The 11,652-nt window shown below is 42.0% G+C and overlaps 1 protein-coding gene across 1 annotated transcript; it reads right to left on the bottom strand.

The window, feature by feature from the left end:
* Nucleotides 1-5: 5 nt before the first annotated feature.
* ZNF175 (zinc finger protein 175) lies at nucleotides 6-7,210 on the bottom strand. The gene is given in 5 exon segments (XM_024566471.4): nucleotides 6-1,404; nucleotides 1,406-3,042; nucleotides 5,459-5,554; nucleotides 5,797-5,923; nucleotides 6,872-7,210. Coding segments are annotated over 5 exon segments (2,181 nt in total). The 5' UTR covers nucleotides 7,022-7,210; the 3' UTR covers nucleotides 6-1,233.
* Nucleotides 7,211-11,652: the final 4,442 nt, after the last annotated feature.

Here is an 11,652-nt window from a genome sequence, read left to right as displayed (position 1 = left end):
GCACACATGTATGCTATGATTTGATATTTATAAGACAGAGGAGTTGCTATTCAACACATAGGTATGAACATAGTAATGAGTGTATGTGGATAACAAATGTTGGCAAGCTTCTTCTGTAAAGGGCCAGAAAGCAGATATGTTTGGCTTGTAGGTAACAAGGTATTTGCTACGATTACTCAACTCTGCCACTGGAGCACAAAAGCAGCCACAGACAATAAACAAATGAATATTAATGTGTTCCAATAAAACCTTATTTTAAAAAAAAAATGTGTCTGATCGGTTTTAGCTGTTGGCCAGTTTGCTGACTCCTGATGTATATGATTAGTAGCCCATATAAAAATATGAAAGAGCCCATAACCAGTCCTTACACTGGTTATCTACGAGAGGCTCATCACAGATGGTGGAGGTGGAAAGAGAGGGTAGAGCTGAGCTAATCATGAACAAAGAGAGAAACTACACTACAAAGACCAGTATACATTATACAGTCACATTTATGCATTTACCAAAAATGTAAGTTCATGTGTCTACATAAATAATTATTGATTGTGCAACTTCAGGATATAAATATCAATAGGAAATAAGTTTAATGAACAATTACATTATTTAAAAAATATATAATCCATACCTCCTATTATGCAGTGGATTCTGTAGCAGATGCTATAGAACCAAGGGTGTGTGTGTGTGTGTGTGTGCGTGCATGCGCACACACATTGACATGACTGTAAAAATATACATACATATATAAATGTACAGATACCACATATACATACATCCATAATACAGTCCAATCATCATTCAGTTTGCTAGCACTTTAAAAAATACTAGTATTTTTTATACTCACATTAAACAGGGTTATCACTAATATGATTGCCCACAAACTAGCCTATAAGTAATCTGGTAACAATCTTTTATCCCTTTCTATAGAAATATTTTTCTCCATACATTAGCCATGATTTCTTCCCCAGATGAACTTTATAATCCTTAACAAAGGTAGTACAAATATGGACATTTTCACTCATTCTTAAAAGTTCTGAGTAATTCCCTCACATAACATGTGTAACTTTGTGACATGCACTGCATTTCCTAGAGCTTTTCTGAAGCATAAATTCTATAATGTACAACTAAATCTGACTCATGAAATGTTTTTTCGTTGAGAGATTTGGAGAGTGTGTTCATTCATGTATATACAAATTTGTACTAGGTATTGATTTCCAGGTGAAGTCTTTCACAGAATTAACTGCTTTTGTAAGATTTGTCTCTGGTATGAGCTGTTTGGTGTTTATTAAAATTTGACCTATTGTTGAAGGCCTTCCCACATTTAGTACACACATAGGGTCTCTCTCCTGTGTGAATTCGCTGATGCACTTTGAGTTGTGGTTTCTTACTGAAAGATTTCCCACAGTCAACAGCATTCATACGGTTTCTCTCCAATATGAATTCTCTGATGGGTCACTAATTCTGACTTCTGGATGAAGGCATTCCCACATGTGTAACAGGCAAAAGTTCTCTCTCTAGTGTGAGTCATCTGATGTTTATGGAAATTTGACTTCCCATTGAAAGCCTTCCCACATTCAGTGCACACATAGGGTTTCTCTCCAGTGTGAATTCGCTGATGCTCTTTGAATTGTGACTTGGAAGTGAAGGCTTTCCCACAGTCACTACATTTGTAAGGCTTCTTTCCAGTGTGGATTCTCTGATGCATGCTGAGTATTGACTTCTGGTTGAAGGCTTTTCCACATTCACTGCATACATGGTGTCTTTCTCCAGTATGAATTTTCTGGTGTATATTAAGGTGTGACTTTTGGGTGAAAGTTTTTCCACAGTCACTATATTCATAAGGCTTCTCCCCAGTATGAATTCGATGATGTATATCGAGTTGTGACTTGGAAATGAAGGATTTCCCACAGTTGTGGCACTGATAAGGTTTCTCTCCTGTGTGACTCCTTTGGTGCACAGTTAGGTGCGCCTTCTGGATGAAGGTCTGCCCACATTTGATGCATACATACGACTTCTCCCCTGAGTGGATTCTCTGGTGCAAGCTGAGCGTTGACTTCTGGGTGAAAGCTTTCCCACATTCGCTGCACACATACTGTCGCTCGCCAGTGTGAATTTTCTGATGGATAATGAGGGTTGAATTCTGAGAGAAGCCTTTCCCATATTCACTGCACTTGTAGAGTTTTTCTCTCATGTGAGTTCGCTGATGTCTGAAGAGAGATAGTGTCTGGAAAAAGGCTTTTCCACATTCATGGCATTTATGGGGCTTCTTTCTAGTATGAGTTTTCTGGTGTGTAATCAACTCTGACCTCTGAACGAAGACTTTGCCACATTCCTTACATATATAAGGTATGTTACCTGTGTGATCTGTCAGATAGCTACCAAATTTTGGTTGTGAGGCAAAGGCTTTTCCACATTTGCTGCATTCCTGGAGGTTTTCTACACTATGGAATCTCTGTTGCTTGAGAAGGTGTGACTTCTGGGTGAAGTCCCTCCCACATTCAGTACATTTATCTGGTTTCTCTGGAGTATGAATTTGAGGTTGTGTGAGTGACTGTTTGTGGCTGAGGACTTTTGGATGTTGATTACCTTTGCAGAAGTTCTCTCCTGTGTGAATATTCTTGTAGCTAGCATGGGAAGGGCTGTGGGTGAATAGCTGACTAGATCCCACAATCTCATCAAGGTGTTTTGTGGTACTGCTTTGATTTTGACTACTTAATTCTAGGTTAGGTGTCAAACTTTTTGCAAATGAATGTTTATGATGTCTTTTTTGTGAAGGAACAAGATGGGGCCTCACATGAATGATTTTCCCAGGGTCCTTATATTTGCAATCTTTCTCTGTATTCAGTTTTTTCACGTTGAGGAAAACTCTCTGAGGTGAAGGTTTATTTTGATTTGGCTGATCTCGCTCTGTATGGCCAGCATCTTTCCACAGTTCTGCTAAAATGGAACACCAAGAACCATCTCTTGTGACCTTGCCTACCATGTCATGAAATGAAGCTGTCCCAGAAATGTCCTGTTGTGGGGTATGAAGACCACACTTCACTTCTAGAAGGAGAAAAAGACATGATGAATAGTTAGAATGAGCACAGGGAAAGAGCTGAGTCCTATATAACAACGGTGGTGGTCATGGCGATGAAAGGAAACAGTCTCAGAGCCCTTATATGTCAAGCACTTACCTATAAAGCACTTTGCATTTGCCAGGCAATGTTCTATGTGACACACACATAAACTCATTTAATCCTCCCAACAACCTATGAGGTAACTACACTCATTACCCCATGTTATAGATAAAGAAAAGGAGGCACCGGATGAGTGAGTAACTTCCCGAAACCACTTTACTCACCAATGGGGAAAATTAGACTTGAACAAAGGCAACCTGGCTCCACTTATGTAGGCAGGTTAGATGCCCAGACCTGGTGGGATGACTACAGGATGAAAGATATAACAGACAAGAGTGTTTGTTACAGGGCAACGTCTATGAATAGCCAAGGCCTGAAGCAGGAGGCTCAGGGTATAGGTCTTTGTGAAACTGAATAAAGGCAACCTTGTTTAAAATGGTGTCTCCAGGCCAAAAGGAGGCCTCTCACATATTATCACTGGAGGTTTATCACACACGCCAGCAGAGAGAACTGCACCTTGCATTCCCAACAAGCTTTAAGATCTAAATTGTCACTAATCTCCCAGCTCCCTTTTGTTAAAAAAAAAAATATATATATATATATATATAAGTGCTGTGTCCTTAAAATTGCCTCCCAATGTCCCTGTACCTCTAAGATGACATCATTTTTTCCTGACCTTCAAAAGCAGTCATTCTCTATGCCCCCTATTTTGATACTTATTGTTTGAGTAGTCTTCCATTAAATAGACATGATTAATGCCAAAAAGGCTAATGATTTTAACACCTCATGCTATTATCCACTGTATTCAATTAGAATTTCTGATCCTTTGAATTTACTTCAGCAGGTATTTAAATTATCTTTCTAAAGTAGAGCAAAATATTCTTTTCTGCCCATCTTTAGAAATTTAATAATTTTTACACCCTGAGTGGTTTCTTCATGCTTAACACTGACATAATGAAAATTAAGTAGAGTACAAAATAATACAAAGATCATATATAAAAAGGACCATCTAATAGACAATATATATCGCCTGTATATATTATATATGATGTCTACATAGAGAACATATGAACACAATGAAGTATAGGGTGAGTAATGAAATTATTCAGGTACATTTTTAAATTGGAAATATGTGGCCATGATGATAATGCCACTGAAATAACTACATTTTTCCATAACTGTATTTTGTACTAAAATATTGTTGATGAAAAAGTAACAAAATACCAATATTTGTGGTAATAAAATATGTCAACAGCAACTTGACATATTTTATGTCAACACATAAATGTCGGGAATCCACAAAGCCCCTTAGGAACAGAATAACCCAAGCATGAGAAAATAGAGAGCTGCTTTATGATGATACCACTGGGATTAGGAGAAAGGATCAGCTAAACTATAAGTGCAAAAAGAAAAAATGGTAGGATTTCTAAAAGAAATCAGAAGACTGTGCTGGAAGAGCTAAGAAAGACAGAAGAATTTGACAAAGATATATATATAAGATGAGAAGAATTTGAGATTGGCGTGATGATTTCAATTTCTGATCTCCAAAAAATAAAGTGAGTTATCCCATGGGAACTGTCCACCATGTAGCTAAACAGGGCAACAGAGCACAGTTTAGGCACGAGGACTGGAGGGGTTAATACAGGGATCATCAGAAAACTATGAGGCCTAATGATCAGAATAGAAGGGCCCTTTAAGGCAATTCCTATTCGAAAGGATGACCAGAGGGAAGCATAGAGCCCCAAGCTGGAGACACCACAACTAGAGGAAAAAGAAGAAAGAAGATCCAGCACAGAAAAGAAAAATCAATAAATTCAGGGGGCAAATAAAAAGAAAGTCTTGAGAGAATCCCATGGGCACAAAGGGATAAAATAATACAACAAAAGCAATATACACATGGAAAACCTAGTCAGGTAACAGATATGATGAGATCCTCTGACTATTTAGTTATAAGAAAAATGAAATCAAGACGTGAAATAGCCCTTTTACCCATCACATGGGCCATAAATAAGAAACGTGGTAAATGCTAAGTGTTGGCAAGCAAGGTATGTGAATTGGAATTCTTGGGCACAGCACAGGGGAGTATAGATTGTGCAGCCCATCTGAAGAGCAGTACGGTTTATTAGTCAGACTGAGTGTACATATATCCTAATCCGGCGATCTCACTCCAGAGTGTTCACCTAAGAAATTCTTATGCCAGCCCCTGCAGGACATTTACAAGATAATTAGCCATAGGAACTGGGAGTTAGGAAGCAACCTAAGTGTCCCCCACTGTGGAAATGGATGCATGCAGTAGGTTGAATACTGGCCCACAAAGATATCCACATCTGCCAGGCACTCACCTTGGTGCCCCTGATGTGGGAGTTCAGCCTCACCTATCCATAGCTCCTTGTCTTTCTCCATCCTGAAAATGGCCTCTGGGTTGGGAATGTGATATCCTGTTAATAAGAAAGTATATTGGATTTGGATGTGGTCTTGGGCCATTCAATGAAGCCTTGCCCGCACTCAGCAGAAAAGTCAACATCTTTTACTGAGAACAAACTTAAGGTGCCCCAAAGGAATGAACAATTTAGGACAAAACCAAAGACAAACCAATTACATCCTACAGATGCCCCACTGCACTCCACAAGGAAGGAAATCTCAAGGAGGCCCACCCAAGATTCCCAGAGTGTGTGCTCACCCACAAAGAAGAGGTGGCTGTAGATCTCCAGCATCACGTCCAGGTACAGGCATCTCTGGGAAGTGTTGAGTTGCTGCCACTCCGCCTTACTGAAGTCCACAGTCACGTCTTCAAGTGACACTGATCCCTATAACAACATATCCCAGCTCCATATGAATTAGTCATCATTGGTGAATGGGAAAGATACATGTAGAGACAAGTTCTTAATGTTTTTGTAAATAGTGTTAATGTTTCTTTTAATGTCTTCTATTATAAAATGTTATTGTCAGGTCGAGATGATTTTTAAAACACTAATGACATAATCTTCTCACAATACATTAGTTCACAATGATAAAAAGCCATGCATTTATCATAACTTTTTAAAACAGAATATCTCTGTAATATTAGTATAAACCTATCACAGGACAATGAAGCACTGATTATTATGGCTACTCAGTATTATTTTAAAACACTAAGTGTCATAAAATATACAGAAAAACTTAGAATTTCAGGAAATCTTTAGTATGCCCAAGTATCCTGCTTTCTCATTCCTAAGTATTAGTATCTATGGACCATTTTAAAAACACTGTTCTCTGGCATTTTTATTCATCCCTTAAAATGGGAAAAACCACATGGTCCTTACAGGCAGTTCCTGCTTTAGGATATATGACTCTGAAAACTATGAAAACAGAGGGGAAACGAGCCAACCCAACAGAGTAGGTAAGTAGGAGTCAGGTGGGAACCAACCGAGAATATGCAAAGGCCCAGTGGTAGAGGAAGGATCTTAGCTGTAGTGAGCAGGAAGGAGTTAGCATATTCTTTCTTGTGCTAGGGCTTCCCACCCAGACCAGGGGCTAAGTTTTCTTCTTTCTTTGGCCTAGGGCTGACCCTCTTTTCTAACACAGTTCCTTCACTGTCCAGTTCAGTTTCTTCTGTAACACAGATGGCCTGTGAATATGAGCTCACATCAGCTTCCTGTGGCCCACTCTCAGCAGGAGGATCCAGACTGTCTCACTCACAGGGAATCCAGATGTGGCTCCTTCCTGTGTCTGCCGAGAAGTTCTAGACAACTGTCCCTGGAGCTGCCCCTGCTTACCTCACAAAATTCATCCTGCTCCTCTGGACCCAGGACCTGGGGCCTTAGGGGCAAATTCACATCAGCAGCCATGTCCTCTCTGGCCTTCAACTCTTGGTCTCTCTTGCAGACAACTCCACTTTTCCCAGGAGCCTGAAGCTGCATGGGCATCTAGAGGCCCTAGTCAGAGCTGCTGGGGAAGAGTCAGGCTGAGCCGTGAAGGGGGATCCTATAGTCCCAAAGATGTGGCCTGACCAGGGGCTCTGAAGAGACACCAAGAAGCCCTGGAAAGGCAATGACCACATAGTTGCTCATCTAACGTTTGTTCCACACAAACATTTCTGAGGGCCCTTAAGTGAAGGTCACTCTGCCGGACACTGTGTGTGCAATAAGCTAAGTTCAGAAAGCTACAACTCTAGTTATTAATCACTGAAAAATGAAGAAAAGACCATAAGTTTAGACTAAACTTAACAAAGGTTTAATTGCAGCTCTGCCACCCTATTAGTGGTGAGAATATGAAGTTATTACTTTAGTTGTGATTTTCAAAATGAGTTGGAAGGTTTTTATCACAGGCATTGAAAAACTTAACATGACATGAGACTTATAACCCCTGCCTGGCATGTGGTAAACACTGAATAAAAATCAGCAAGTTTTAAGTCAAGTACCTGATGCTGTTACATAATTAAGGGCACTCAGTCTGCAAAGGGAATCAATCCTGTGTCTGCCTCATTCTAGACTGCACACAGCTGCCACTATCCAGTGTGGTCCCCTACATGGGCAGCTTCCAAGAACACCATTTCTAGTTCCTGTTGCCTTCAGAGAGCTGAGACTTAGTCAGCCATGTCTGGTCTGTCTAATCCAAGCTTCTGGACATTTCAGTGCTCATCTACAACACCCCAGATAGCCCAGCCTTTTCTGACAAAAATTTAAATTCACTGTACTCAACCTCACCTTGACCTAAAAAAGCCATAGACACATACCAGGCCTCCAATCCCTTACCATTTCTGGCCTGTCCACCTGAAATGCCCCCAACCCACCATACCCCAATGCAGTCTTGGCCAGGTCTGACCTTCAGAAATCCCCAATGAATGGACCACAGGGCTGCCACGTCTGGAAGTGCCTCCCAGCCACTGACAAGGCCAGGTTCCTGAAGCCATTACTACCTTGATGCCAATAAATGTGTCTCAGACAGTGTGATTTCCACAGAATCCCAAATAATCCCCGCCATGGGGTTCCAAATAACACACCCCAAGAGGAAGCCATCGCTGATCTGCTCAGCCACCAATCACCGACCCTCACCATGTCCACAAGCACCCAAGGAGAGACCAACACTGAGATGCTATGCATCCCTGAAGGACCCCAACACACACTGCTGTTCAGAACACAATGCAGCCGACTGGTTCCCATATGCTACCCTTAGCACCTCACTTCACTTATTTCACAGGTCCCCGATCACCGCCCCCCACCCAAGTGTGTCACAGTGTGTCCCTCAGAGTCCTCCAGTCCCCGAAGCTCCTGCTCCCAATCAATCACTGCCTCCTTCCGTGCCCCAGGCAGCGGATCGCTTCCCCAAATGCCCCCAGTACCAACTATTGTACTAAGGTTCTTAAGGCGCACCTCAAACTTGCTCAAATGAGCAAGTTTCATGGGCCAACAATATAAAATCTGATATTAAAGCACACTTGGAGTTTACGTTACAAAAAATGCTCATAGACCTACGAAAAAGACGCAAAGCGTGAAAATTAATGAGTCTACCAACTTCAATTCGAACCCACCCCCTCACTTACCTCACAGATCCCATCACTAGAACTCCATCACTCACCCCACAGATTCTCCCATCACTTAGTCCCCAGCCCCCTTCACCGAATCCCCACATCACTCACACCAAGTTGATTTCACCTCACTAACCTCACAGAATCCCCACTGCTAGTATTCCAGATCACCTGAGTGTCTCGCTTGAGACAGTCGGTTAGAAGCTGTTGATCACGTCAGCTGAATGGATGTTCAGAGCCACTTCCTGGTTGGGTGAATTGTGCGCACACTCAATAGAACCTTTGAAGCCAATAGTGCCAATAGTTATCATGGCATCTTACGTTGTATTTCTATCCCACAGTTCATTTTATTCCAGGGACTGAGAGAAGAGCGACATGGCACTGCCCATGAGGATTATGACGCTGGAAGCTGCCATTTTCAAAGAACTTCCATTCCGTACAGCCAGGTTTTGCATTTGCAATCTCAAGGGTAAAGTCTTGGGGTGGTCTCACGTTGGCAGGAGACCTATTCAATACCCGTGGATGTATATTTCTAGGAGAAACTGGCATTATATATTCTAAAAAATACTTTTTCTGTGTATTTTCACACTGATTTATAGCCCCATTCTCAGAGTCCAGATATCCTGCCCCTTCTTCCCTCCCACAACTCTGCACAGAGAAACTAATGCAGACATGTTGGGAGCCCAAAGGGTGTTGAGCTTGGCAGAACTCCCCTCCATCGCCAGATGCCACTGAGGGCAGCTCCAGGACCTAAGATCTGGGCTTAGCTCTTGAAGGTCCAGCTCAGCCTAGAGAGGGGGCTGCTGTCAATCGCACAGACCAAGCACTGGGATTAGCCCTTCTTCAGTGCCCTGCAGGTGAGAGAACTAAACGGTAGAGACAAAGAAAAAGGGAGGCAAAGATACTGGAGTTGACTGCTTGGGTTTGAAGCCAGATGTTTGGGCAAGTTTGGGCAAGTTAGTTCTCTCTATAATGCAATTTCCTGTTTCACAAGGTTGTGAGGATTGGATAATTAAATAAATGATCACGTGCAAAATGTTTACAACAGTACTGTTACATAATAAGAATGAGTTTGTCACATGAGAAAAAATACTTATTTCATCCATTCAACAAATATTTATTAGGTTTCTATGATGTGCTCAAGAAAAAATCGCTTAAGGTCAATGTTTGCAAAAGTGTTTGAGGATTTCAGCATTCCCCCCGCCCCAAAAACCATTAGTAAATCCTATGATGTTCAGTGTGTTCTCTTTTGAGTCATCATGTCACCATTCCTGTTGCTTTTATTACAGCAGTGGGTCTAACTCTTCCGGATCCTCCCAAATTCATGGTTTTGGCACATCTTCCAAACATCATTTTTAATCATTGACCTCATGAAATCTTGCATCTCTTGAGAAATTTGCCACTTTACCTGTTACTCCTTTACATTGTATTTACATTGTAGTGTAGGAGGTTTGCAACATTGGACAGAGACTGACTGAGGTAGATATTTGTGATATTGGAATTTATCATAAAAAATATCATGCAAAATATTTTAGCCTTCATCCCCGGTTCTGGCAGAGCTCCCCAAACCCTTGGAATTTCCTAAGTGATGAAAGTGATAAATGTGTCTTTTGTTATGATGAAGTGACTTTGGGAAAACACCTAAGAATGGAGGCTGGTTGCCAGGGGAACCAACTAAGTGATTAGAGGGTAGGAACTTTCTGTCCCACACCACCCCTCTCCTTGCCAATGGCCAATGATTTAATCAACCATGTCTATGTAATGAAGTCTCTATAAAAACTCAAAAGGACAGGGTTTGGACAGCTTCCAGGTTGGTGAACATGTGGAGATTTAGGAAGGTGGTGCACTTGATGGGAAGGAAAGGGCACAGAAGCCCTTTCTCCACACCTTGCTCAGTGCATCTCTTCCATTCATCTGTTTCTGAATTTTATCACATTGTCTGGCTCAGGAAGCTCATATAATCAGAAGGGAACTCGTGGCTTCATGGAACCTCAAGTCAGGTGGCTTTCAGTGAAGAAACTCAGCAGGCCAAGCACTTATTGGGTGGAAGAAAGGAGGCAGAATGAGAAGGGGAGATGTCATGGTCTCAAAGGATGAAGTCTCAGGAGGTGGCAGGCTGGGTCATGTGTGAAAAGGCTGGATCTTCAGGACCTGCTGCAAGAGGTTCCTAAGATCCGAGAAAGAAGAGGTCTGAGAGGGAGGCAGAGGAGGGGCTTGAGGTAGTGAGAGCAACAGATGGCAAGGCTATCTCTGGGAGACGAAAACCACACTACAAAGGTAGAGCTTGTGGGGAATCCCAAGGAGGGTCTGTGAGGCAGGCTCCTCCTTGAACCTGTGGGTGAAAAGGGGCCACATACTAAACCTGGCAAGCTCAGGGGAGGCCTGCATGGTGGCCTTACAAGCTCATAGGTCTAAAGTAACCGCATAGGATGGTTTAAAAGTAAAACTTCTTATCTAAAAGTGAGTCATGGTGGGTAGTCATGTCCTATGCTGATTTCTGCTTTGGCATGGGTCAATCTTTACCTTAAGTGAGCTTGTCTATTGTCTTTTTGCATCTACAATAACACACCTTTGAAATGCAAGACCCCTTTTTCCAGACCCCTCAGAGCACAATCTCCCACCAGAGCAAGAGTCCACGAACCCCTCATTGTTATCCTGTTGCCCAAATACCAACTCTATGTGCTGCAAATGTTAATTGTTAACTATCCTATACCCAACAATGTAAAGGAAGTGTTTATCTCTTTTTTTAAGATTATTTATTTATTTATTTTTAGAGAGAAGGGAGGGGTGGGAGAAAGAGAGGGAGAGAAACATCAATGTGAGGTTGCCTCTCATGTGCCCCCTACTGGGGACCTGGCCTGCAACCCAGGCATGTGCCCAGACTGGCAATCAAACTGGTGACCCTTTGGTTTGCAGGCCGGCACTCAGTCCACTGAGCCACACCAGCCAGGTGTCTCTTAATTTTACTCTTAATCCAATCTTGGAGGTTTCCCTGCTTTGCTTTCTCCCACCTCCCTAGTCTACCACTAA

This window comes from Desmodus rotundus, chromosome 12 (genome assembly GCF_022682495.2).
Source record: "Desmodus rotundus isolate HL8 chromosome 12, HLdesRot8A.1, whole genome shotgun sequence".
NCBI classification, from domain to species: Eukaryota; Metazoa; Chordata; class Mammalia; order Chiroptera; family Phyllostomidae; genus Desmodus; species Desmodus rotundus.
Note: the sequence above shows the minus strand (reverse complement) of the source record. Positions and strands in the feature narration are given on the sequence as shown.